We start from the raw sequence: 27516 nt of genomic DNA, 5'->3' as shown, positions 1-27516 counted from the left end.
AGGCGCGCAGGCGGACGGGCAGGCGGGCGGGCGGCTGCGGCGCTGCTGCTGCGCGGCCGGGCGAGGGCTCGGAGCGCGGGGCCGTCCCTGCTCTCTCCTGCAGACGCCGGGCGCTGCGGCGCGCCCGGGCCCTCCCTGCTCCCGAGGCGGCTGCGGCTGCGGCAGCGGAGGCTCCCGGCTCCCGGCCCTCGGATCCCGGCTCCCGGCGCAGCCGCCCACCCCGGCGGGCCCCGGCGGACCCGGAGCCCGGGGGCGACCCGCCCGGGCTTCTGGCCCGAGCGAGGAGAGGGGCTGGTAAGGGGCGCATGGAGGCGCGGGAGGAGGAGGGGCGGAGGCGGAGGAGGAGGAAGACGAGGGAGCGGAGAGGAGGAGAGCCCGAGGAAGAGGAGGAGGAAGAGCGATTCGAGGAGAGGAGGAGGAGGAGGAGGCGGCGGCTGAGAGGGCCGAGGGCGGAGGATGCCGCCGCTGCCGCCGCCGGCGCCCGCGGACTCGGACGGAGCCTGAGCCCGAGCGGGATGGAGCCCGCGCTGGGCGCTGCAGCGGCTCCCGGCGCAGCCCAGACCAGGTACGGCACCGACCGGGCAGGGGCGGGGACGAGGGATCCCCGGGGACCCCCGGGCTGTCCGCGGAGTTCCCTTCCTGCCCGCGCCCACCCCGGGCCACCGGGGCGGTGGCGTGGGGGGGGGGGGTCTGAGCCGGGGACCCGGTACCGGCAGCCCCGAGAGAGGGATGATCGGGGCCGGGCCGGGGTCTCGCGGGGGGCTCGGGGACTTGGCCGACACGAGCATCCCCCTCCGGGCTCCCGGGAGCTGGGGGGCCGGGGCCGCAGCCGGGGCTGCTCCGACGGGCTGGGGCGCCTCCGATCGCCTCCATCCCCGCCACACACCGACTTCGGAAGGAAAAGCAAACTTGTCCATTTAAGTTCCCTCGGACGAGGTCCCCCGCCTGCCTCCCCCGGCGTCGCCCGGACGGGCTCGGGACCGGTTGAGCCGGGGCTCGGCCGACCCCCGCCCGTCTCCCCTCCCAGCGGGGGCTGCTTGGCGCCCCCCGGGGCCAATCCCGGGCCCTTCCCCGGCTCGGCAGGGCCGGCGCGCCCGGCCGGGGTCAGCTTTCCGGGCTGAGCGGCCGCGGACGGAGTCGGCGGGGAAAGCGCCCGCAGCCCCGGGCCTCTCCCCCCTCCCCCGGGCTGTGCCGCCACTTTCTCCGCCAGGCTCCGGGGCTAGAAGCCGAGGGGTCATCCCCGTCCGAGGGGAGGGAGGCCGCCGCCGGGGGTGGGGACGGAGCCGGGGCCGGGCTTCTGGCCGGACTTCGGGCGCCCCGCGCCGCGTGTGCCCCGACTTCGCTTCCCCTCCCTCTGGCAGCCGCTGCCCCGGCCGTGTGCTCAGCCCCCTCAGCTGTGCTGGCCAAAGGGGCCGGCGGAGGGAGGCTCCGAAGCCGGTGGCCTGGGGCACCCCGGTCCCTGACCCCAGTAGCGGGCGGCTGGCTTTGGGAGCCGGGCAGGGGCTTTCTGCGGGGACCGTGCCCGTGGGGCGGTGGGGGCCAGTCCCAGGGGGCAGACGCTGGCTCCCAGAGCTTTCGGGGTGGGTGCTGAGCGTGGATCCCCGCCGAGGAGGAGCCCGGAGGCTTCTGGGCTTGGTGTGAGGGCAGCCAGGCAGGAGAGAGCCCCGGGGAGCCGGCCCTCCCCGGCTGCCCTCCACTTTGTCTTTGGGAGTGAATGAGGATGGGGAGGGGGCCGCTCCGGCACAGGCTCCTGGCGACGCTATTTCTAATGGTTCTGGAGGCTTCAGGGAGTCGGGCCCACTGACAGGAGAGGAGTTTCCGCCTCAGCCCGTCTCTGGCCCAGCGAGGGCAGGGGGAGGGAAGGAAGGGCTTTGGGGGGCCTTTAGGGGGTGGGAGAGGGGCCAGCCATCTGCTGCCCGTGTCTGATTGCGGGCTCTCCTCCTCTCCTTTCCCTTCTGGCTAGTGACGATCCCTAGGGAGAGGGCAGGTCTAGAGGTGGGGGAAGAAGAGAGAGGGACAATGGGGGGCTGCCTGTTCGGCCCCTGCTGTGGTCTCGGGGCCATGAGCATGTCCCCCCTTCCCCGAGTCCCCCTAAGACCCTCCTCTGCAGCTTCCTGGATCCACAGCACAAACATTTGCTTTCTAGAATCCGAATTTCCCTCTCTGCGAAGCAGGGCTGTCTTGTGGGGAAGCTTCCTCAGTCCCTCAGTTCCCTGTCTCCTTGCAGCTGCTCCCTGAGCCCAGACTCCCCCCCCCCCCCCCGCTGGCCTCCCCAGGGTCGCCTCTGGGAAAAGCAGCCTCCGGGAGACCCCCGCGGGGCAGTGCCAGCTGTGGCCAGGGTGAGGGTGCGAGCGGCCCAGGCCGCCTGGGGTGGCCGGAGCCGGAGCCAAAGTTGGGCAGGTGTGGCCCCGGGGAGCGGCGTCCGTAGGGCCGGGCCCTGGGCACAGGGCTGTCTCAGAGGGTCCTCGGGGCGCTCCCGATGGGGCCTCCCCGCTGCCGGGGTCCGCATCTCGGCGTGTTCCTGCCCCCCCCCCCCTTCCCCCCTCATTGCCCCCGGCTCCCCTCCTCAGGGCCCAGGGCAGCTCTGAGATTCACAATCTGGTTCAGAGCAGGTCCCGAAGCCCTTAGTCACTGTATGGTTTCCATGGAAACAGACTTGTTCCCCGTAATCAGTGATGTGGTGGTGAGAAGGGAAATGTATAGTGCAGGCGCCCTCCACAAAGTCGGCCCAGGAGCCATGCTGAGGCCCGGAGGGGGGCCCGGAGGGGGCCCGGCCCTTGGGAGCCCCCCGGCGTTTCTAACCCGGGACCGGCCTTGGCAGAGGGGGGTTTCTGCTGTGGCTCCCGGGGCTCCTGCCTCTGCTGAGATTCTCAGCATCCGGACTTCGCACTGATGTTGGGGATCCGAGAAGCAGGGGGGTCCCCCCATCTGCCCAGCAGCTGTCCCCGAGCCCCCACAGGGCTCCAAGAAGGGCAGCCTCCGGCCTCGTCCACTCGTCCATAGGTCTCTGTCCGTTCAGCCGGCAGATGTGCACCGAGCCCCAAGTGCGATGTCGGGCCTGCTCCTGGTTCCCTTCCCTCCCTCTGGCCCCTTTCTCTGGCGGAACCGCTGAGGGAGGCCGGTGGCCTCTGCCCTTCATCCTGGTGCTGGGTGGGGGAGAATGCGAGCCAGCAAGCCCCTGGCTTTGGGGCCCAGGAGCCCCCGTCCCGCGGAGGGGAGCCGAGAGTGCTCTGTTCTACACACAGATGGTGCTCCCTACAAGGGAACCCCGCCCCCGCAGCTCACCTGTGAGGAGCCAGCATTTCGGGTCCCACCCCTGGTTCTGTTTGCTGCCTGTTGGAGCAGGAAGCTGAAGCATCGGAGCCGACAGTGGGTCTGGGAGAGACCTTTGAGGCCATTTAGTCCAACACACCCATTTTAAAGATGAGGAACCTGAGTGTTAGAGGAGTGACTTCCACAAAAGTGGGCATGACTTGCACTCAGGTCTCTGCCCCTAAGCCTGTTACTTCCCACTTTCCCAGAAGTGTCCATAGCATCCACTGCAGAAGGAATCACCGTCACCCTTACTCCGGGATTGCCCCAAGTCGGGCCAGAACCAGGCCTTGGGTCGGTAGCAGACTGATGTTCGTGCTGGGCGGGGAGGCTCCCGCTGCCTCCTTTCATTCCCACTCTGCCCATCGCTTTCCCTGGCAGTGCCCGGGGGAGGGACCATTGTGCCCGCTGGCTTTTTCACACCCTCCCCAGGGCTCCCAGGCCCCTCTCTCAGGACCTCCAAAAGCTTCCAGGTTCCTTAGAGCTGGAATCAGCCCTGGCTGGGGCACTGGGCTGTCTGCCGCCTGGCTCCTTTCCCTCCATCCCATCCTTCTCCGTCAGGGGCCAGGTGCCCCAGTGCCCTCCCGAGAGTCCCTCCTTTTGGGCTTCCTGTCTGCTCCTGGGAACGTTCGTGGTTCAGTCTAAGCCCCGGGCTCGGCGGCATCTGGGCCCGGGGGCCTTCTCTGCCTCCCTGCTCCTCATTCTTCCTGCCCTCCTCGGCAGCACTGGAGGCACCTCCCCTCCCTCAATCCCCTTTCGCTTTGCCAGAACTCTCACCTTGGCCCCCTGCTGCCCTGGACGGACCTGGCACCTTCCCTTTAGCGGACAGAGACCCGGGAGCCGAGGCTGGCACAGCTCCCTGGGCACCCCGGCTGCTCCCTCCCAACTTAATGTCCTCTGCAAATTTCATTATAGGCTGTTTCTTCCCGTTCTCAGAAGCATTGATGAAGAGCAGTGACCTAAGACCTGCCCCATCCCCCCCCCCCGCACTTTTCTCTCCAGTCTGTGCGCTCCTCCCCCTCCCCCTCTCTCCCTCTGACCCCTTTCCTTCCTCCTCCTCCTCCTCCTCTTCCTCCCCCCCCCCACCTTTCCCACCTCATGAGCCTCGGCTCCCGGCCTCCACCGACGAGTGCTTGGGGCCCAGCCTGTTTGAATTAATTTGGTGAGATTACACGAGGCACGGTATCAAATGCTTTGCTAAAAAATCAAGATGTATTACCCCGCTCGCGTTTCCTTCATCTACCGGGCTTGTAATTCTATCAGGAAAGCTATCGAGTTTGTCAGGCGTGATTTCTCCCTCCCAGAGCCCCACAGGACGCTCCGGCTACAGCCTTCCTTTCTTCTCCAAGCGCTGGGAGAATCTCCCTTTGTGCTTGTTCCTGATTAGCGAGGGAAGGGGCCCAGGATGGTGGAGCTGGCTCCGGGTGATGGAGCTGTTGCAGGATGGTGGAGCCGGCCTGGGACGATAGAGTTGGGGAAGGATGATGGAGTCACTCGGTGGCGGAGCTGGCCTGAGGTGGTGGAGCCAGCCCAGTGGCGGAGCTGGCTCAGGGTGGTGGAGCCTGCCCAGCTTTTCCCTCTACTAAAAGGGCCACATTTTTGGAAAAAGGTGGAGGTTGTGTTTAGAAGGACCGACCACATCAAGAAAGGTCTGTCTAGTGGATGAGAACTGGAGGGAGGAGAGAGAGCAAAAGATGTAGTCCCTATCATAAGGAGTCCATACATAACTCAGGAGAACATTCACTCACTCATTCATTCATTCATTAATTCATTCACTCATTCTTTCATGTACTCATTCATTAATTCATTCACTCATTCATTCATTGATTCACTTATTCATTCATTCACTCTTTCATTGATTCACTCACTTTTCATTCATTCTTTCACTCATTCCTTCTGTGCCCATTAAACAAATACCTGCTCTATGCTAGCACTGAAGACAGAAATACTAGAATGAACCAGGATCTGCTTTTGAGGACTTTTGCCTTCTTTCAGTGGGATTGATGAAGAGTAGCTTGACCTAGGAAGCAAAGGGGCTGCTCTAAGAGATCGGAAGCCCTGAGTTCAAGTTTTACTTTGACGCAGACTGACTGTGTGACCCTGTTAACCTCCCAGTGCCCTAAACAGCTTTCTAAGATGAATAAATTATAATTTCAGTACTGCAAGGAGTTTCCATGTGGGGAATTCTCTACATGTGTGGACAGGGTCAGTGCCCTGGACTTGGAGGCCGGGAATCCAAATTTGAATTTTGGCTCTGAATGTACTTGACCTCAGTCTGGACTTCAGTCCCCCATTTGTAAAATTAGACCAGAAGACCTCTGAGGTCCCTCTCAGTTCTGGCCCTCTGACCCCAGGAAGTAAATCTCAAGCAGGGTCGCAGCCTGCATTCATTAAGTGCTTACAGTATGCTATGTGTTGGAGTGACAAGTATACCAAAGAGAAAGAACCCTGGTCCTTGAGGAGCTTATGTTCAGCAGAGGGAAAACAGCGTGCAGAAAGGAGAGGGGAAGCAGGCAGGGGCTGGTGGGGGAAGGAAAACCAGGGTTTGCTTCTTAATGGTTGGAGGAAAGCGGGCCCCTACATAGGGGTGAGCTTCCCATCACTCCCCATAACACCTTGCTTCTGCCCCGTGCTTTATAGCTTTCAGGGTGAATGAAGAAGTAAAACGCTGGTTCCCAGGTGCCAAGATGTGCCCGTAGTCACGGCTCACCCTCTGGCCGGTTTTCATGGCTAATGAAGCCCTTTCTTTCCCTTCTGTGTCCCAGAGGGGTGAGTTCACAACTGAGCCTGGTCCTCAGGCTCCAGCCAGGGCCCTTCCCACTGCACGGTGCTGCTGGGAGGCCAGCAAGGGCTGGGAGGCCTGGTGGTCAGGGCCGGGCCCTGCAGCCAGTGTCTGGGAGGGTTGGGCTGGGCCGGCTGACGGGGGGAGCACCTGGCTTCTGTTCTTGGCGCGCTATGGGCACGGGGAGGTGACCAGCGTCGGGACTCCAGGGGAAGTATTAGAGTGTCTCCTCCATGTTCCTCTCCCGCTTGAGATTTTGGCAGGTCCCTGTCCTTCCAAGGGCCTGTAGCTCCAAGGACTCCAGCCCTCCGGATCTTTAGCTCCTTTCTGGCCTAGCTCAGGGGTAAGGTCAAGGAGCTCTGGGTTCAAATGCTGTCACAGACATTTCCTTGCTTTCTGGCTTCCAGTTGCAATCCAACAATTCAAAAACTCTTATTAGGTTCCTACTGTATGTACACCCTAAACTAGGTGTCGTTTCCCTGGGTTGTCGGCCCCAGCCCACATGAGGTTGTGCTTCTATTTAAATGTTCTATTTTGCACCTCCCCCCTCCCCAGAAGAATGTGAGCATCTTGAGGGCAAAGACTTTAATTTTGTTTTTGTGTCAGAGCCTTAGGCCTTTACATGGTATAACTCGGAATCTCCATTTACGTCCTGATACTCTGGGCCCAGGCTCTGAAACCTTGGAGCTTCTGGAAGGGCCCAAATGGGCGGTGGGGGCAAAACTCCTTGGGTTCCAGTCCAGCCTGTTCAGGATGGCCGACCCCGACGGCCGCTCCCCTTCCACAGGGACTTAAGGATTCCACTGTAATCAGCCCTGAAAATGTGGGGAGCAAATGGGGGGGTGAGGAGGGCCACACGGCGGAGCGAGGGTCTCCCTGATTTTGTGTGTGTGTGTGAGAGAGAGAGAGAGCAGGTGCTTGCCCGTGTGTACATGTTGTGTGTTTTGTGTGTGTTTGTGTGCATGTGTATGTGTGTGTGCTTATGGGGGCGGGGACCAGGACCGGGGGTGAAGGGCTGTCGCCTAATCTGCCCCCATTCCCCGGCTTGCTGTGCCCCTTCTCTCCTTGCTGACATTCACCCCCGGACACCAGCTCTGCCCCCACGTTCACGAACGTTTTCCATTCTATCCTTACCCCGGCCCGGGGAGTTAGGGGCCCTCCTTGCATGGGCTTCCGGCGGTTCTGTGGGCTCAGAGCCTGGGGACAAACGAGATGTCAGGGCCCTGAAGTAAGGATCAGGGGCAGTGGCTCTCCCCCAAACAGGTCTGGACCGGCTTCACCCTTGGCAGAGCCGGGCCGTGGCTGCCCAGGCTCCGGTCAGCAGACACGCGGGGGGCCCGCCGTCCCCTAAGTCAGGGAGCTGGGCCGTCCCCGGGGGCCTCTGGGAGCCAAGGGCGCTCTTTGAGAATTCCGGGAATGGCTTTCTCAACTCCAGATTTCTTCCAGGAGCGACTTTCTCCTTAATCTTGGGATCTCCTGCAGAACCTAATCCAGGGCCCCTCCCAGCTCCTGTTTTGCGAAACTTCCCTCCCAACAGCCCTGGAGCAGGCAGGGTCAGACGGGCATCTTTGGCTCCATTTCACAGATGTGGAAATCAACCCCCCGGAGCCCTCCAGCCAAAACCTCCGTTCTAAGACGTGCATAAGAAAGCCTGAAAGATTCAGTATCCGGCAGGGGAACATTTTTACAAAGAAAATTGGTCTTGAAGATGAAGGGCCCGGGCGGGGGCTCCTTGGGTAGCTCTGCGGCCCAGCCCAGACTTGGGACGGAAGCGTCTGTTTGGGTCCCTGGGGCAGAAGGAGCCACGGAGGGGGAATTAGCCCCCGGCGGAGGCGGAGGCTGGAGAAAACCTTGCCCGCATTTCATGCCCGGGAGCCCCGCGGCTCGCGGGGATGCTCGGGCCTTGTGGGGACCGGCAGGGGTGGCCTTCTGATGTTTCCGGGGGAAAGTGGGGGGGGGGGGAACCAGAGGGATTATTAGCCAGAACTCCCCAGGATTGGACCCAGTGTGGGAGAGCGCAGGCAGAGCTGGGACTTCGAGCCTCCCTTCCGTCCTCCCCACTGCCCTCCCTCCCGGGAGCAAACCCAGTGGAGGACGGAGCCAGTGAAATGGGGTGTGGGGGGGGAGGGAGGGCCCATCCCCCGGGCGGCGTCTGTGCCCCAGGGGCAGAACCCTGAGCGGGCCGGGGGCCGGGGAGAGCTGGTTGGGGGCCGGGGAGAGCTGGTTGGGGGCCGGGGAGAGCGGGCCGGGGGCCGGGGAGAGCTGGTTGGGGGTCGGGGAGAGCGGGCCGGTGCCCTGGGGCCGCCCCGGGCGGACAGCTCCCTCACCAGGCAGGGCCGCCCCGTCTCTTCCTCTGGAAGTTTCCACAGGGTTAGAGATTTCCTTTCTCCGAGGGGGCACAGAAGCCATTTGTGTTTGTGGAAAGGGCGGGGCCGCAGGTGAAAGGCCCTGGTCCTGGGCACTGGGCTGACCGAGCTCGCCGGCTCCGAACCCTTAGCGGGGGGGGAGGAGGGGTGCGGACCTCGGAGCCGGGGCCGGGCAAAGGCAAAACGAGCCCATTTCCTGGCGGCGGCTCTGCCACAACAGCGAGAAAATCCCGCCGGGGGAGGGGGCGCATCCCCCGAAACGGCAGGAGAGGGAATCGGTGGGGCCGGAGGCTGCTGTTTTCCACGCGGCCACTAGAGGGCGGAAGAAAGACTAGGCGCGTATAACGGGGGCCCGGGAGAACGATGCAAACAGCCCGCGGACCCACCTGCAGCGGAGGTGGCGGGGAGGGGCTCGGGCGCCGCGGGGGGCCGGGCCCCGGGGACATGGCGCCTCTGTCGGAAGCAGACCAGGGGCTTCCGGAGCCCTTCCCCAGCCGGTCCGGGCGGATCCCAGGTCCCCGGGCTGGGCTCTGGGGGAGCCGAAGTCTCCCAACTTTGTACGTGCAGTGAAGGAAGGCGTGAGAAAGCGCCTCATGAAGCGCCCAGTCTCTGCCGGAAAGGACCCGTGCTAAGTGCTGGGGCGCAGAACGGGGGCAAGTCCTGCCCCCCCCCCCATAGCATCCCCCGTTACTTGTAAATAGTTTCCAACGCTTGGGGGACCTTGAGTTCTCTTCCTCCCTCAGACAACAGGTAACCGAGGGAGGCTGCGCACGTGCAGTCACGTTTCCCGATCAGTCCTATTGGGAAGGAAACATCAGAAAGGGGACCGGTCACGGGAAAGGGGGAAAAAACAAAAATAAGGGGAACGAGGTACTCCTGTGGGCATCCTTCTCGGGATGTGGACGGCGCTTCTCATCACAGCAGCTCCTGCTTTTAAGGAAAGACATAAAGTAGAATTTGGCGGCAAGGAAAAAGCCAGGATCTCGTGTTCCTCGGGGTCCGGCGATGGCGCTCATGGCAAGGCCCTCCCTGTGGGCAAGGCCCACAGTAGGACTGGGTGGGCACAGCTGTGGCCCTGCTGGAAGGCAGAGGGGGGATCACGGGATCTGCTCAGAGTGCATTGAACAGCTTCCCTGGCGGATTTAGAGCAGGAGGGAGTCTTAGACGTCATTATTTCTACCCTGGGCAATGGGCTTGTTTTGTTTTTTAATATTTTTTTGATAATTGTGTTCCAGTATAATTGGTTTCTCTTATATTTATATGTATTTTATTTTATGCATATATATATATATATATATATATATATATATATATATATATATATAAAGTGTATTTGTACTTGTGTTCAAAAAATCAATTGCTCAAGTCCTTGGGCTTCAGTTTCCCTCCCAGTAAAACATGTAGGGTTGGTCTGAATGACCTCTCAGAGACTCCTGTGATTTTAAATCACTGATAAACTCTTCATTTCCCCCAATCAATCTTCCCTCTCCTCCTTCCCTGTATTCACCAGGCTGCCCAAGGGGAGTCCTGGGACCCCTTAGCTACTCCAGGTAAAGCATTTAGGCCAGAGAGGATCAGCTGCAGCCACCATCAGGAGACCTTAACAACCCAGTCTCCAGACCACTGGATTTCCAGGAAGATCCCAGCCAAGCCCCAAGTGGGAGGAGGTGGAGCCTGTGCGATTTTAAAAGCAGGCTGTCTCTTCCCATCACCCGCAATTTCCTAGGGTCACCCCGTCTCTATGGTCGAAACCGTGAAAGGAGGCTCTGGAACCAAGGGCTGGAGGCTCCACATCCTTGTTCTCAGACACGGGACTGGCAAGGACCAAAAAACAGGTGTAGGAGGTGTGAGGCAGTGGGAGAGGGAGATTATGTCATAAAGGAGGGTTTCAAGAGTTTAACACAGTAGAGGTAGAACTGTTAGGTCAGTAGTGATTTCCAACCTGTCCCTCCTACAGGTGGCTGAGGTCCAGTGAACACGGTGGTCCTGAATTCAAATTCTGTCTCTGACACTATTGGTGTGATACTGAGTAAGGCACTTCCCTCAATTTTCTCTTCTGTAAAATGGGGATGGGAAAACTTTCACTCCTTAAACTCTAGTGTCATTATAAGGAAGGCACCTTATAAACCTGAAAAACACACGTAAATGTGAGTTATTGGTGTTATAGGTAACAGAAAATAGTTATTTCTAAAAATAATTAGAATTTATCCACCACTAAAAATCCCCTCAACCAGTCCTACAAGAATGGTCCAGAAGGAAAAACACACAATCAACCCAGGAAATCTATGTTGTTTCTTCTCACTGGATTTGAGAACCCGTGAGCTTTCTTTCAGTTTTTTTCCACAGCAGATTTTAAAACTACACTGTGTGATCAAAGACACTGGGCTTTGTGCTGTTCCTTGTATAAGACAATGCATCTTCAGACTCCTGGTTGTTTTCTTGTCTGAAGCTCTCTGTCCATTCTGTACCTCCTGGTCTCCCTCTGGGTCTCAGCTTAAATCCCACCCTCTCCAAGAAGCCCTTCCCGATCCCCACCAATGCAACCGCCTTCTCTCCGCTGATTCTCTCCAATTTAGCCCGTGTATCTTGTTTGTCCATAGCTGTTTGCACGTTGGCAAGCTACCCCTTGGCTGACTTGTTCTTAAGCCCATTTTCCTTCCTGCTGATTTCAGTTAAAAAGGCTTCCAGCTACATGGGACAACTCAGCAAGTTGGCTTTGTTAATTCCCTTGTGGGAGACTGACAACAACAAATATTATATAAAAATTCAGTTCAAGTCAACAAGCCCTATCTAGTAGATGGTGAGCTTCTGTACTTGGCACTGGGTACTTGGTAAATATGCCTTGACCCAGTAACTATGGAAGCTATGTCCCTACAGGGACACAATGTAACGTATAAGTAACTACCGGGAAGTGTGAGGAGGTATAACATATGAACAACTGGGAGACGCAGGAATTAATACCAAGATGGTGGCACTTGAATCAAGGCTTCAAGGAAAAGGATTTTGAGAGGCTGAGCTGAGGGGTGAGTGCTTTCCAGTGTAATTGGTGTGAACACAGGGAGAAAGGAGAAGGGATACTGATTTGGGGCAATGAGTAGTTTATGGTTCAGAATCACACTTTTACTTGGAAGGAAACTGAAGCTCAAGTACTGGGACAATTGGTTTTTTGAACCCAAGTACAGAACTTTACATTTCATTCTTTTAAATTTCATCTTGTTAGATTTGGCTGAATCTGAATCCTGGCTCTGCCTCTTGATATTTGTGTTAATTGATTTCAGGCAGATCATCTAAATCTTTGGGACTCGGTTTCACAGGATCATAGATGTCTTGGAAAGGATCATTTTTCGGATGAAAAAACGGACGTTTAAGAGAGGCTAGCTGATGACTCTTCAGCTTAATAAGTGTCTGAGACTATTTCTGATTTCAGGTCCAGTGCTCTAACCACTGAATATCATCATGATGATAATATTTAGGCTCCACCAATAAAAAGATGGGATAAGAATAATTCTTTTATTTAATATTTACAGAGTGTTTGGAGGCAGTTTGTGCAAGTATTATCTTCTTATTGTTGAGAAAACTGAGGCTTTATAGTGTAACAGAATCAGCAAAGGGTCAAAACTAGACTTGGATTATGGATCTTCAGATTCCTAGATTCTGTGCTTTCTATCCCCAGTGTCCCACTCCAGGTAAAATCACATTAAAAGCATCAAGGGGCAAAGGACTCAAAGCTGTTGTTGGTGGACACAGAACCATCCTAATGGCAGGTTTCTTGATATGTCCTAAAAGTGGGCTGCCTTGGAATATAAGTTGCACCCTTAACATTAGTTCTTTAAAGGGAAAAATAGTTGTGGGTTTGGGGTTTTTCTTTTGGAGAAAGGTTTTTTATTTTATTTATTTGTTCATTCATTCATTCGTTTATGGTCCAAGACTGATGGTTTCATTGGTATAGGGAATTCCTGGCAGGGAAACTTCCTTGACTAATGTAGATAATTCTGCAATAGGACAAGTCGCTTAACCTCCATCTGCCTCAGTTTCATTAATTGTAGAATGGGGACAATCAAAGTCCTTGTAGGGTGGTTGTGAGGATCCAATGAGATAGTATTTATAAAGCACTTCTATAAATACCAGCTGTTACTGTTATTTTCTTCTTCCTTCTCATCTCTGTAGTCAGTCTTAGGACCAGATGCTTTTCCATTATTTTCCTTCTATTGTGCAGGTGGATAAAGTGATTGCTTTGGGTAATGGGAAAAGGGCGTTATTATTACTATTATTGTTATTACTGATCTCATCCTCATCTTTTTCGATACAATTCAGATAGAGAAAGTCTGTGGACAAGTCACCCTCTCGCTATTGTTCTTTTCCATTTCATATTCCATAGACTATCTCACGGGGGATAAAACGACTGCTTTTTGTAATCGAATAAAAAACATGATGGTGATTATTATGAATAACAATAATAAGCGCCTGTCTTCCTCTCTCTCTCTCCTCCCCCACCCCCGTCTCAGCAGGGCAGCGGCATGGACCTAAGCAGCCCCTGACTGAGCCTGGAGACTCCGGTAGCAGGAGGAGGTTCCCGAGGGGCCCCGCTTCCCAGCAGCCCCCCTGGTAAGTGGCGGGGGAGGGGGCGGCCCTTGCCCTTTTTCTCGGGACTTCAGCGGCCCCCGCCCCCCCCCCCCCCAGGATGTGGGAGCTTATCTCGGAGGTTCCGACCCCTGGCCCTGCGCCACCTTTCCCGTTTCCTTTTCCTGCCCGGCAATGGGAGCTTTGGGACCAGCGCCAAAGGGAGCCCTGTGCAAAAGGTCCAAGGGGCCTTTCTTCCTACGGCCCCTTTTCCTGCTTATTCTGCGGGTCGCTACATGCCCAGGGTCCCAGGGCCGCCCCCGGTGGGCATGACCTCACACCGTTAGGGCCCTTACCGGGGGGAGAAGGGATCATTCCCGGAGTGTCGGGGATGAGGCTGGAACCCCGGCCCCGCTCCCGGATCCCCCCCCCGCAGGAAGGGCCTCCTCGGGTGCAGACGGGGACGCCGAGGCCCCGGGGAGAGGGGGGAGGGAGGGGGGAGGGAGGGGGGAGGGCGGCCCCCCCCCCCCCCCCCCCCCCCCCCCCCGGCCCCCCCCGCCCCCCCCCCCCCGGCCCCCCCCCCCGGGGCCCGGGCCTGACCCCGCCGCGTGTCCCCAGATCCCGAGCCCGGAGCAGCGTCCCCATGCAGGAGCCCAGCCATGCAGTGCTCCTGGAAGGCCGTCCTCCTCCTCGCGCTGGCCTCCATCGCCATCCAGTACACGGCCATCCGCACCTTCACGGCCCGCTCCTTCCGCGGCTGCCCCGCGGCCGGCCCCGCCAACTGTAGCCCGGGCGCGGGGGAGGCCGAGCTGGCCGAGCGCGCCTGCGACGAGGGCCCCACGCCGGCCTACAACCTCTCGCGGAGGACGCACCTCCTCATCCTGGCCACCACGCGCAGCGGCTCCTCCTTCGTGGGCCAGCTCTTCAACCAGCACCTGGACTTCTTCTACCTGTTCGAGCCGCTCTACCACGTGCAGGCGGCGCTGCTGCCGCGCTTCCCGCAGGGCCGCGGCCCCGCCGAGCGGCGCGTGATGCTGGGCGCCAGCCGCGACCTGCTGCGCAGCCTCTACGGCTGCGACCTCTACTTCCTGGAGAACTACATCCGGCCGCCGCCCGCCAACCACACCACGGACCGCCTCTTCCGGCGCGGCGCCAGCCGCGCGCTCTGCTCGCCGCCCGTGTGCGAGGCCGCGGGCGCCGCCGACGCCGCCCCCGAGGTGGGGGACTGCGCGCGCAGGTGCGGCCTCCTCAACCTGACGCTGGCGGCCGCCGCCTGCCGCGCGCGCAGCCACGTGGCCATCAAGACGGTGCGCGTGCCCGAGGTCAGCGACCTGCGGGCGCTGGTGGAGGACCCGCGCCTCAACCTCAAGGTCATCCAGCTGGTGCGCGACCCCCGCGGCATCCTGGCCTCGCGCAGCGAGACCTTCCGCGACACCTACCGGCTGTGGCGCATCTGGGACGGCACCGGGCGCAGGCCCTACAACCTGGACGTGAGCCAGCTGACCACGGTGTGCGAGGACTTCCGCAACTCGGTGGCCACGGGCCTCACGCGGCCCGCCTGGCTCAAGGGCCGCTACATGCTGGTGCGCTACGAGGACCTGGCGCGCAACCCCAGGAAGAAGACGGAGGAGATCTACGGCTTCCTGGGCATCCCCCTCGACGGCCACGTGGAGCGCTGGATCCACAACAACACGCGCGGCGACCGCGCCGCCGCCAAGCACAAGTACGGCACGCTGCGCAACTCGGCCGCCACGGCCGAGAAGTGGCGCTTCCGGCTCTCGTACGACATCGTGGCCTTCGCGCAGAACGCCTGCCGCCAGGTGCTGGCCCAGCTGGGCTACAGGGCGGCCGCCTCAGAGCAGGAGCTCAAGAACCTCTCCCTCAGCCTGGTGGAGGAGCGCGCCTTCCGGCCCTTCTTGTGACGGCCCCACGGGGCGGGGGCGGGCCCGCAGGACCCTCCGCAGCTGTGGCCTTATCCCCTCCCGGACCGGCCTCGCGCCCCCGCCCCCGCCCTTTTCTCTCTGAAATTGCACTACGTCCGGCCGGACGTCCCCGGGGAATGGGGGGGGGGGGCGGCTCTGGGGGGGGGTGACCAATGTTTACAAATCCCCGCCCCGCCCCCAGTCACACACGCCCCGCCCCCGCCTGCCCCGGACGGGCGGGACACACTGTCCCCGACGGAGGGTACTGGGGTCATTGTACTTTTTGCACTTTTCCAAGGTAAGAGATTAAAAAGAAAAAGACCTTCTCGGATTCACGAATGGTGTCAGTCCCGGCCCGGAGCCACCATTCTCCCGCTGCCCCTCCCCCCCCCCCCCCGGCCCCCCCCCCAGCCCCCGGCCATTGCCCGAGGTTCTTTCTCCTCTGTTTCGTTTTTTTCCCTGTGAGGTGAATGTGGAGCTCCTCGTGCCCCGCCCCCCAGTCCGTTGCAATAATGTAGTTCGTCTGAGTCTCGTTGCTGGGCCCGGTCGCTGATTGGTGTATGAGTCTCTGTTGGCTTTTAGGGGTTCACCTGTGACAATTTTTTGTGCCAAAAAAAAGAAAAAAAATAGTCGGGTCGGTTTGCTAATCAAAGAATGAACTGCTTTCTCTGTGTTTTCTGTAAATAAAAGAGGTCATTGATGCTCATTGTGCCAGAGGCACCCTTGGGGGGAAGGGGCTGCGGGGGGGGGGGGGGGGGGGGGGGGGGGGGCCCCCCCGGGGGGGGGGGGGGGGGGGGGGGGGGGGGGGGGGGGGGGGGGGGGGTACTGTCCCCGCCGCCTGAGAGAAGGAGCCCAGTCTCTGAGGGGAGCCCTCCCTGCTCATCCTCGGTCCCGGGGACTGAGGCATCATGGGATGTTAACCGAAGACGTCCAGTCCCATCTCCTCATGGTACAAATGAGAAAACAGATTGGGGAGGGGCCACCGCCGGCCTGACATCACCCCCGTATTAAGTAACCCCCGGGGGTCTCTGCCACCCGTGTCTGGAGCCCGCCCGCAAGCTTAGTTACCGCTTTACCTCTTGTGGGGGGAGACCCATAAGCCCCTGCGGCGACAGCCGATTAGAGCATCTTTCTCTGGCCGACCGGAGGGGCCGAGCCCCGCCCTCCGCTCCGTGGGTTCCGGAAGGTTCTCTGGCCACAGAGGCATTGGCCAAGTCCCCTAGGAATGGGGGGAGGGGCAGGAGGATGGCGGCCGGACCGGGACCTCTCCCTTGCGCTAGGACGGAAGCTCCTCAAGCCGCGCTGGTTCTGCCTCCGCATCCCTGGTCTCCGCACGGGCCTTGGTGCGTTAATAATAAACAAGGGGCTGGGGGCTTTCCCCAGTCGCGCTCCCCTAGCCCCAGGGCACCCTCTGCCGTATTCGGGGGGGGGGGGGGGCAAAGCTGGCGGGGAGCCCCCGTGGGGGCTCCGGGTTCCCTGAGAAAACTGGCGCATCCCCGCCCCCCCCCCGCGTAGGCTGGTGTTGGGAGGCCGCGTCCCACCGAAGCCTGGCCGCGGGGCCGAAGCCGGACGGAGCCAGCGCGCTTCTTAAGCACCGGCCGTGTGCCGGAGGAGAAGCGGCGCGGAGGACTCTGGGAGGGGGGAAGGCCCGGATGCGGGGCCGGGGTCTCTAACCCTCGGCGGCCCCGGCAGTCACTGAAACCCAGGGACGGAACACGGAGACCTCCAGGCTCCCCCCCAACCTGCCAGTCCGGCGCTCAGTGAGGGCCGCAGAGGGTGAGCTAGGGCGCACCGCAAAGGCCGGCACTTCACAGATGTGGAAACTGAGGCACGGGGGGGGGGAGGGGGCAATGTCTGTACAGGTAAGTGTGGGGGAGGGGCAGGAGGAATCACGCGAGGATCCGGTAAGGCGAGCAGTGGGGGAGGGCCTCCTGGGCGGGGCCGGAGGTGATGGGGACGCCCCGGGCCCTTCTGGGAGCTTTTCCCGGAGGCCGCTAAGTTTGCTCGGCCCCAGCTGCGGCTGCTGGGCGGCGTCCTCTGGCTCGGCCGGTCTCTGGCTGTTTGATGAAGGGAAATTTCCCGTCCGCCCCTAGGTTCTTCTCTGAGCGGGGACGGGCACCGGGTGTCCAGGCTCTCCCCTTGCGGCTCAGGGGCTTTTCTGGGCCCTCGGTCTCCTCGTCTGTAAAAGGGCCGAGGCGGGACTGGACTCCCGAGCCTGCATCTGGGACCGGCGGCCTGTGGGGGCCTTTTAAGGTGTAACTGAACCAGTCTGCAGGGACGGAAGTCGGGCTCTACGTCAGCATCCCCGGGCCTGGGCCCGGGGGCTCGCAACCGAACTTAAATGGAGGAAGGGACGCGTCTTTCCTGGTTGAAATAAGTGGTTTCCCTCATGATTGTTGCTGTTCTGACAGAGCATCTCCTCCCCCGGGGGCCTGACGCCCCCTCCCCCTCCTCCCTCCCCGGATTGCCCGCGGGGTCAGGCGCCTCCCGACCTTAGCAAGCTCCTTCAGGCGGGCCCCTGTGGACGGAGGCATCCCCTGTAGCCCAGAAACCTCCTGGTGACCCACCCCTCAAACAAACAGCCCCTCTTAGAGCCACCCGGGGGGAGTCCAGAATCTCAGAACGGAGCCGGGAGCGCCCTCCCCCGCCCTTCTGAGTGACTCCCGGCCTCTCCTTTAGGACCCGGGTTAGGGGGAGCTCCTCCCCAAGGCGGCCGTGCTGATCTCTTTGGGGGGTGTTTTTGGGTTATTTTCAGCCCCAATTGGGACCAGGACTAGAGCTTTGTCCAGAAGGGAGAAAGGTTCCAGTGGCAGATTTCATTTTATTTGTTATTGATGCCTTTTGTCATTATTTCACATTGATCTACAAATTTATTCCCTTCCCTCCTCATCCCTCGTAGCCAAGCTTAAGAAAGGAAGAGAAGAAAGGGCGTCTCAGCCAGCCTGACCACCAGGGCTGACGTTTCTGTGATATTCTCTACCTGCGGGTCTTCAGGGGAGGGAAGCCCCTTCTCAGCCCCTCCCCGGAGCACCGTATTTTCACACTATTCAGTCATTTAATGATTGTTTCCATCGCTGCAGCGACAGCACTTATCGTTTTCTGGATGCGCTTCCTTCACCCTCTCTCCCTCCGTGGGAGTCTTTTCAAGCTTCTCTGAATCCTTCGGAGTGACCGTTTCTCACCGTCCAGTGTGACTCGTATTCCTCCAGAGAGCTGAGACTTGCCGAGCTCTTTTCTTAGAACAATCCCGGGGGAGCAAGAAAGAGCGTCCCTGCCTTACGAGTGTGCACAATCAGCAGGATGAGGGGCTGGGGGCTGGGCCGGAGGGTCCTGAGTCGGGAGGTTTGGGGTGAATCCCATCTGTGACACCCAGTTCCCAGCCAAGTCTGAGGCTCCTCATCTGGGGGGGGCGGGAGGGGGGGCAGCCTTAAAGACCTGTCAGTGCCCCCCGCCCCATCATCAGACCCTCAGCACCAAGAGCTCCACTACCCGACGATGACATCAGGGCTGTGAAACCTTAGGGAGTCATCTGATTCCTCCTAAATCACATGGGAAAGGGCCCAGATTGAGCCAGAGGACATGGATGGATCCAAAACTTGGTTCTGTCAGCTTGCTGTTCACCTGGGATAAGGCAGTCCCTGTCTGAGAGCATGTGTTCTCTGTAAAATGGAGGGGAAGGGATGGATCTGGGGGATAGAGGAAGCTGCTTCTGTCCTCCTTGTCTCTGAGTCTCTGTCTGTCTGCTTATCTCAGTCTCTGCATTTTTCTCTGTCTCTGTGTCTCAGTGCTTCCTCCTTGTCTCTGAGTCTCTGTCTGTTTATCTCAGTCTCTGTTTTTCTGTCTCTTGTCTCTGTTTCTGTCCTCCCCTTCCCCGTTATCCCCGTGTCTTTATCTCTGTTTCTCCCGTTGTCTTTGTCTCTGTCTCAGTGCTTCTGTCTTTGTCTCTCTGTCTCCCTGTTTCTGTCTGTGTGTCCGTGTCTGTCTGTCTGTCTCTGTCTTGGTCCCCCTTTATCTCTGTTTCTCCTCTCCTGACGTCCATCCAGCCTTTGAGATAACTAAGGGCAGTCACGGTAGGAGAGTGTTGTTGGTGTGGGGAACTTGCAGGTGGGAAAGGTTTTCTCCCCAGCCTGGTGGGTGCCTTCTCTGCGGTTTCTTGCCTGAAAGTGGTGGGACGGTAGGGAACCCAAGCAGATTCACCCAGCCAACGGGCCCCAAAAATGGAGACCTGGGCCTTGGTCTCCCTGGTTCGAAGGCCCGCCTTCTATCCGTCGTTCCATGCTGTCTCATAATAATAATAAAAATATATTAAAGGTTTACAAAGCACCTTTTATCTATCATTACTTCAACTGAGTGAATCTTTAGAATCACTTTTGATTCCCATAATAATCCAGAGCGGTAAATATGGCAAGTACTGTTATTTTTAGTTTACAGATGAAGAAACTGAGGCCCACCCAATTTGAGTGCTGGGTTTGGGGTCCTTGAGGGAGTTGGAACACATCCAGAGCAGCTCCTTATTTCCTTTTCTGATCTCAGGGGGGAGATGGTCGCTTCTGGTTCTAAATCCCACGATCCGAATCTTTTCTGTCACACACAGCCCGACTTGGGGTACTTCCTGTCCCCCAGGTTCACCCCACTTTTGGCCCTGCCACCTTAGCCTTGAGGATGTAACGTTGGATGTTCAGGCCTTTGAGCGAGCCCCGGGCAACCAGAGATCAGTGTTCTTTCCTACAGGATGGGAATACTTGGTCTAGGATTCAGATTTCCCTGGGAAGCACATGCACTCGCACAAGGAAGTGTGAGAGGAAGTCTAAGTCACCGCAGAAGCTGGAGTTTACAAATGGGAGAACACTTTGGAACACAAAATTTCACCAAAATGAATGTAAATGTCCTGGGAAAAATAAAACTACTGAGAACAAAGGAGATCTTAGAGGGGAGCTGGCTGATGTGGAATGGAAACTGAAGCTTCCCCTTCTGGGAAGGCCTCCTTATAGCCTCATTTCTTTATGCTGAACTAAGTTACTCTCTCCCCTTCTTCCATGTAACTCAGGATCTGTTATTCAAGATCTGAGCTGGTACAAATGGGATTTCTCGAGGGTCTCCAGCTTGTGGTCTCACCACTGGTTTCTCCCAGGAACATCAGAATTCGGATGGAGTCTAACGGGAGCTTACTAAGAAGCAAACAGTGGACAAAACAGTAAATAAAGGGTGGATCTGATCTCAATAGAAATAAAGGACTTAAACCTGAATTTATAAGCAGTCTACACATGTCCCCTGCCCTTTCTTCTGGCTCTCTGCCTCTCCCAGGGACTTAAACTTGAAGCCGGGCTTCCAAAGAAATCAAGGACGTTGAGACAGACTGAACTGGCCTGGACGGAGCTAGCTCGCCCATGGAAGGAATCCAGGATGCCTAGGGAGTTATGGCTCTCGCCGCTGCACACACCCCCCGTCCCGGGGCCTACCTGCCTTTTCAGGGACTACTACAACTATGGAATTGGAATATACCCAGGAGGGAGAGCTCCCTTCTGTGAGAGGAAAAAACTCAGCGTTGCTAGAGAACTAATCAGTCTTCCTCATTAGTCAATCACTATCTCCCCCAGGTCCACACACACACACACACATATATATGTGTGTGTAAATATATATTTATGTATTTATGTATGTGTATATATATACATTCACACATATACCCATCCTACCTACATACATATGTATATTTATATATGTGTATGTATATGTATACATATGCACATTTGTGATACTCCCCCTGTAACATATATCCCATTCATATATATATATATATATAAAACTATGAACTTTCCATAACTCCTTTGAATCATGGATCTATAATCGATAGAATTATAGAATCTAGATCTATAATCTCTGCAGCTGGACATCTCATAGATCCCCCCCACTTATAGCTGAGGAATCCGAGGACCCTCAGGGATTTGCCCAAAGCCATACGGGTAGAAGATGTGCGATGTAGGATTTGAAATTAGACCCTTTGGCTCCAAGGTACTATTTTTTCCCTCAATAGTATTTTATATTTCCTATTATATGTGAAGATCATTTTCGACATTCATTTTGGTAAGATTTCGAGTTCGATTTTTTTCTCCTTCTCTCCCTCCTTTAACTCCCCCCTCCTCAAGACAGCCAGCGATCCGATAGATTGTCCGTGTACAATCATTTTAAACATTTCTGTATTAGTCACGTTGTGAAGGAAAAATCAGAACAAAAGGGAAAAAACGTGAGAAAGGAAAAGCAAACAAATAAAAAAGAGGCGGGGCTGCTGTGCTTTGATCCACATTCTGTCTCCGTGGTTCTTTTTTGCACCTGAATAGTGTTTCCCATCCCAAGTCTGGATGGGGATCGTCCTGGATCTCTGTATTGCTGAGAAGAGCTAAGTCTGTCATGATCGATCACATCATTTTGCTGTTACTCTACGCAGCGTTCCCCTGGCTTTGCATCCAGAACTGGCGTCTTTTCCACTACGGATGCACAAGGACACTTGGGTTCTAGGACTGGAACCCGAGCTCAGTGAATTAACCATTAATTTGAGTTAGAGCTAGAGATGTCATCCAGGGGGACATCGAGGACTCTGTCCTTTGCCTAAGGATCCTAAGTGACACAAGTGAGAGGAGGAGCTTCCTACGTTCTTGGGAGCATACCCATTTACAGATGAGAAAACTGAGGAATAGAAATGGTGCAGCTGTGCATCCGGGAAGGAAAGCCCAAGGCCGGATACCCAAGCTCTTCCCCCTAACCTTGTTTAACAAGCTAGAGGCAAATCATTTGTTTCATGAAGCTGAGCTGAGACTGAACCCCAGCGCTCTGACTACAAATGCAGCACTTTCCATTAAGTGTATTGATTAGCCGGTTAATCAATAAGCACTTATTAAGCACCAACTGTGTTCCAGACAGAAAGATAAGCATGAAACTGTCTCTGCTCTTAAGGAGCTTCACGCTGCCTGGAGCGGAGAGGAGGGCAGGCTGGGAAATTCGGGGAGTCAGAGAACAGGAAAGTCCGGGAGATCAGCAGCTGAGAATCCCTACAGGATTCAGGCTCTGGAAATCAATCATGATCCCAAAGAAAGCCACGGGCAGGAAATGAAGCAGAAGGACCGGGGCCGTCGGCCAGCCCCAGGAAGCCTCCCGGTGCGTTTTCCGGTGAAGGGTTCCCATCTCCAGCCTCCCCACAGTTCCCAGGCAGCCATTCCCTCGTGAACGTCTCCATCTGCTCATGGTCGAGACCACGGCCGGAGGCTTCCGTGAAATGTCAGTGTCCTGGGCTGGGGAAGCCCCGCTATAAAGGAAAGGCTCTGTCTGAGCCCGGGAGGGCCAGGGGGAGTGCTCCCCGGTTCCTGGCAAACTGCTTTTTCTTTAAGGAAAGCCAGGCTCCCCAAAGCTACAGTAATGGAGTTCAGTCCTCTCTGGGTCATTAGCAACCCGCAAGTGGCAGGGAGCAGAGAAGCTATAAACAAACAAAAATCTTATATATGAACATAAAATATAATATATAAAATATGTATAATTTATATATTATATATGAATATAATATAAAATATATTATAAATAAATATATAATATAAAACATATGTTGCCTATAAATATAAATATATAAAAATGAATAAAATATAAATTATATAAAATTATGAATATATAATATATATGTATGAATATATAATATAAATATATAAAATATTATATATTGCCTCTATGCGTAATGGGGCTCTATTTACGCCCTCGAAAGGTCTCTGCTAAGGGCTGGTCTGGTTTTTGCCTAAGGCCCCCCAAGGAGTGGGAAGGGGCCATCCCACCATGAGTAACTCTGCCCTCACTGTTAGCCATTTCCCCCCCACACTGAGCTTGTGGAGGCTTCCAGGCTCCCCCATTGTTCCTGCTTTTGCCCTGTGGGGTCAGAACAAACCTAGCCACTTCCCCATAGCTGCTGAGTCATTTTCAGCCCCGTCTGATTCACTGGGATTCGTTTGGGGTTTTCTTGGAAGAAATCCAGGGGTAGTTTGTCATTCCCTTCTCCGGCTCATTGTACAGATGGGTAAACTGAGGCAGAGTGAAGTGACTTGCTCAGAGTCACCCAGCCGGGAAGCGTCAGGTTGAATCTGAGCTCAGGAAGGCGAGTCTTCCTGATCCCAGGGGGCTCTCACCACTGCACCACTAGCCCCTTAACAATCTCCAAATAACACAGTAATGATATGTTTTCTCTACAGACCAAACATCTCCCCTTCTTTCAAGGGTCTTGGTCCCGGGTCTTCCCCATCTGGCTGCCCTTCCTAAAGGGACTCGGGCGTGGGCAGTGCCCTAAACAGGCTCGGGTCGGAGCCGGGTCCCCAGGACAGCCGTCGCCCTGGTTCCGGACCCCCCCCCCCCCCAGAGCGATGTTTGCTTTCCCAGCTGCTGCTTCCTTCCGGGGCCCAGTGGGAGAACCCTCGTATCCCTGGTCATGGCCCCTTGTGTTCAGGCTGCCATCTTCGAACAGAAGAGAGCCGAGCCCAGAGATCCTCAGCTTCAAACTTTATTGTCATTACAATTACACGGATGCCTCCCACCTGGACCAAGCCTCCAGCCCACCCCAACCCAAGGCCGCGGGTTGTCCCAGAGCCCCATCACCGCCCCCGTCCTGGGCTGAGGGAGGGAAGGGCGGATCTCAGGGCTTTGTCTGCTCCCCTGAGTGCTCTGGAGGGGCTGAAGGGCGAGAAGGGGGCCGCCGGCCAGTGCCAGAGAGGGTCCTTCCGTAGGTGGGCAGCTCTTCCCCTGCAGGCGTGCAGCCCCTCCAGAGCTTCTCCTGGGGGAGAGCAAGGACCAAGTCTTCGTTCAGACCTGGGGAGGCTGGTTAACATCTGAGCTTCTTCCAACTTGGGGTCCCCGGGACCTGGCCAGAGGGAGGGAGGCCAGGGGGCCCTCACGTGGCCCAGTCTCGGGTGATATTCCTTGGTGATGGTCCTGGGGGGGAAGTGGGGGGCTTTGGGTGTCAGGCTCTTCCCCACACGCCTCAGGTCACCAGACAAACGTCTGAATCCTGTCCAACCCTGCCTCTCCACTGCCCGAGGTCCGCCAGAAGAGGCAGGACAAAGGTAGCCACGAGGGGGTCATTTCTACTGGGAGTCCCACCTTCCACAGACTGGCCCTCTCGACCCTGTTCAGAGAATGGCTATTGGGGGACCTGGGGGAGCGTGTTTTGGCCTTGTCCCTTTGTGTTTGGAGAAGAAAGTGTCCTTTTCCAGGGCCCGAGGGACGGGAGAGCCCCTCACCCTGGGGTTAAAGAGACCATGGAATGGGGGCATGCAGACTACGGGTCGGGGTGAGGCGCTCAGCCCGAGTCGGGCAGCGGGCGAGGGTGAGCACGGCGGCAGGGCAGAAGGAGCGCTGGCCTTGGAGGTAGGACACGTGGGTTCTGCCCTGGCTCTGCCCCTAATTCCATCCAAAAATCGCTTCCCAGGCACCAAGGGCTGGGATTCAAGGACATGAGAAGGGCTGCCCTCAGGGGGCTGACTTTCAGAGGTGGTCACCCATTCAGACCTGGTCATTCATGGTTGCTGCTCCCGTTCCCTGCCTCCCGCAAAAGGTCACCCTGAGGGGTCAAGAGGACTCAGTTTCCCCAATTATCCCAACAAGGATCAGATGACATCCCCTGTGAGTGCTGGAATTCTGGGAGTCTATGTCTAGAGGCCGCTAGTGATGGGGAGAACTGGGAGAGAACCTGGCTCTACCCACGCAGAAGGAGAAGGAAGCTCTGGCCGTGGCTGGGGGCAAGAACGTGGGGTTTAAGCCAGGTGGGCAGAAGAAGCCGCCCCAGCTCTGGCCGGCCATGGTGCTGTGGGACGCTTTTCCAGCTGACCCCGGTCAGGACCCAGCCCCCTTGGTCCCCGTATCCCTCGGAGGTCATCCTCAGAGGCCCTGGGAGCCATCTTCCCTGCCTACGGTGAGAGACGGAGCTTCAGGCGGGGGATGACAGTGTCCAAGGTGTGGCCTGGGCCCAGCAGGGGCGGGGGTGGGAGGGGGGACAGAGGAAACCGCTTCTAGCATGGCCTGGGGAGCAGTGAATGGGGCAGAGGAGGGCTGGACCCATCTGATGGATGAAGGGAGGCCTGGGGAGGACGAGGATCCGGCTCTTCCGCCAGATTAATCTGCCTTATCCTTCTTCCTGGTAGTGAAAGGGACTTTCCCGGCCACAGCAGAGCCCACGGCCCCCACGCCGCTGCTCACGGCCGACACGCCGCCCTTCACCAGCCCCATGCCCGCGGTGGGCACTGTGGTCACGGCCGATTTGGTGAACGCCAGGCTCTTGCTGCCCACCCAGGCAACGCCACCCAGCGTGGCCCCCACAGCGCCCTTGGTGATGCTGAAGAGGCCCCCCGTCATCCTCCAGATCACCCCTCCCTGCTCTTCCAGCTGCCCGGGGGCCTTTTGTGAATCTGTGGAGAGAAGGAGGAGAGACAGGTGAGAGAGACCCCCTTCATCCTTTCCTTCCCTGGTTCTGAGCCACCAGTGAGCGCTGATTAAAGGCAACTTTCTACAGTGGAAAGAACATTAGTTGGAGGATCTGAGTTCAAATCCTTTCTCTGCTTCTGGGGGAGGACACAATCGTTCTGGACTTCAGTTTTAGAGGGATATTGTGGCTTAGTGATAGAGAGATGGGCGCAAAGTCGGAAAAATACAAATCAATGTGAGGTCTGAACCCAGCCCTCCCTCCCCCTAACAGGTAATGCCCCTACGGCGGGCCCATCTCACTTTGTATCTGTAGTCCCCTCACCTGGGATGGGGCGGACGAGGGCCTGATAAATCTTTACTGAACAACCCCCCATTCTTTTATAAAGTGAGGTGTGGTGGGCAGGGCCAGGGGTTTGGAGCTGAGATCTGGGTTCAGAACTGGGCTCCCAATCTGTTGCAATCTCAGTTTCTTCCCCACCACCTTGGCTGGTCCCGCTCAGGGCCACTGGGAGTTAAATTCTGCACAGACCTTCACCAGCTACAGAACGGGCCGGAGTGGTTTTGTCCCCATTATCAGTGAGCCCTGGCCTGGATTTCAGTCCAAGCTCTTGGGCCAACAAACAAGTGCCTCCTACGTAAATACGTCAAGTAGCCCCTCTGGGCCTCAGTTTGCGTATCTGTAAAAGCAGGAGCCTGAACTAGCTTGAACCAGAGATTACTTCACCTTCTTTTGTGACCATCAGTCTGGTGCGCTGTGAAATCCCTAAGCCCTGCCCTATCTCTTTAACCCTAAAACAGAAGGGGGAGGGGCGTGCCCAGTTTCCATGCCACCGGGAAGGGATGGCACCATCTTGCCGCTGCCTTGCCAAGGCCCACAACTCCCCCGGAGCGGTGCCGCCTCTGTGCCATGTTTGTATTCAAGAGAAGCCAGATTGGCTCAGTTGGTGAGCCTCGGTTCCAATGAGGCCAAGGTCGTGGCTTTGTCCCTCCAAAGACCAGTTCCCTTTTCACCAAGAAAAGTTTATTTCTTCGGCGCAGGCTGGGCTCAGGCTCAGCAGCATCTTTAGCCCCAACTGTGTTTTAAGAAATTCAACCAACAAGTGTTTATTAAGCATCTACTCAGCATCGGGCGCTGTGCTCCTCACTGGGGGCATCAAGACAAAATATGAGGGTCCCCGACCTCAAGGGGCTTATATTCTACTGGGGGAGAGGTGGAGACAATCAACAGAAAGTTATATCAAGGGGAAGGGTCAGAAAAGATTTCATGGATCAGGCACCTCTGAAGGCAGCCTGGATTTCCAAGAGGCAGAGGTGAGGGTGGGACCTCATTGTGCAAAGTATAAAGATGGGAAAGGGCACCCCTGTATGGGGAATGGAGAGCGGCAGAAGGAAAATTATATGGAATCAACCTACTTTGAGTATTTAAAAGAGGGGGAGGGCCCTTAGGCTTTATCATTCTGCCCAAAGAGTCTGTGATAGAAAATTAAGAAATCTTGCCTTAAAAAATCCAGCCCTTCTCCCTGTCCCCACTTCCTTGCTGGCATGTCTCTGGTCACTTACTATAACCAAACTCCTAGCCCAGGCCACAGATTCTGATCCTGTGATTGGCCACAGACTTAGGGAGAAGTCTGACCCTCATCACAGACCACCTTCTCCTCACACTGGCTTAAGTATGGCAACCGTAGCCCTCATCACAAAATGTTCCCCGTTCTACACTGTACTCCCCCTTTTCCAAACCAGGGTCCTCAGGCTCTTCCTAGTTGCTCCCTTGTAGCTCCTCTCCTCCCAGCAGCTTACAGTCCCCAGGAAAGCATTGAATTCCCAGGCAAGATAAGGCCTGGGATTTGCAGCAGCAGGTTAGCAGCTCAGACAATAGAGCAGAGGGATCATTCTAGTGGCAGCCCCAGAAAAGCCCAGATAAGGGCAGAGGCGAGGCAAGGCTAGCAGCACACACAGTGGATATGAGAAAGTCATTTAAAAGAAAAGAAGCCGGCGAATCCTGGAGACTAGGGTTGAAAATAATAACAACAGCTTGCATTTATATCCTATTCTAAAGTTTGCAAAGTACCTTCTGAGCAACAGTCTGATAGGGGCAGATAGAGGTATCATTAATTTTATTTGACTGAGA

The 27516-nt window shown here is 57.1% G+C and overlaps 2 protein-coding genes and 2 long non-coding RNA genes across 5 annotated transcripts in view; 2 read left to right on the top strand and 2 right to left on the bottom strand.

Annotated features, from left to right (window-relative positions):
• The first annotated feature begins 401 nt into the window (after positions 1-401).
• CHST1 (carbohydrate sulfotransferase 1) lies at positions 402-15648 on the top strand. 2 transcript variants are annotated; one of them, XM_031941535.1, is made up of 3 exons: positions 402-565; positions 12969-13065; positions 13639-15648. In XM_031941535.1, the coding sequence occupies exon 3, from the start codon at positions 13680-13682 to the stop codon at positions 14940-14942; it is 1263 nt and encodes a 420-aa protein (XP_031797395.1). In that variant the 5' UTR covers positions 402-565; positions 12969-13065; positions 13639-13679; the 3' UTR covers positions 14943-15648. The 2 variants fall into 2 exon arrangements, with proteins under 2 accessions (XP_031797395.1, XP_031797396.1); XM_031941536.1 differs by having other exon boundaries at positions 12966-13065.
• Positions 15412-16132, bottom strand: LOC116419729. Its single transcript, XR_004230017.1, has 2 exons — positions 16019-16132; positions 15412-15532 (listed from the first exon to the last, which is right to left on the bottom strand). It is a non-coding gene; the product is annotated as an uncharacterized LOC116419729 (long non-coding RNA).
• A 324-nt stretch (positions 16133-16456) lies between these two features.
• Positions 16457-19258, top strand: LOC116419730. Its single transcript, XR_004230018.1, has 2 exons — positions 16457-16718; positions 17842-19258. It is a non-coding gene; the product is annotated as an uncharacterized LOC116419730 (long non-coding RNA).
• A 4198-nt stretch (positions 19259-23456) lies between these two features.
• The window catches only part of LOC100934550 (transmembrane protein 263), a 333570-nt gene continuing 329510 nt past the window's right edge, over positions 23457-27516 (bottom strand). The window contains exon 3 of the mRNA XM_023506380.2: positions 23457-25372. Coding sequence (XP_023362148.1) covers positions 25080-25372 — 293 coding nt within the window. The 3' untranslated portion in view covers positions 23457-25079. The remainder of the gene's footprint in view (positions 25373-27516) is intronic.

The sequence above is a fragment of the Sarcophilus harrisii genome, chromosome 6 (assembly GCF_902635505.1).
Source record: "Sarcophilus harrisii chromosome 6, mSarHar1.11, whole genome shotgun sequence".
Classification (NCBI taxonomy): domain Eukaryota; kingdom Metazoa; phylum Chordata; class Mammalia; order Dasyuromorphia; family Dasyuridae; genus Sarcophilus; species Sarcophilus harrisii.
Note: the sequence above shows the minus strand (reverse complement) of the source record. Positions and strands in the feature narration are given on the sequence as shown.

What these genes read in the sequence shown, in the direction of transcription:
- CHST1 (XM_031941535.1), top strand. Translation starts at nt 13,680, where the DNA reads ATGCAGTGCTCCTGGAAGGCCGTCCTCCTCCTCGCGCTGGCCTCCATC.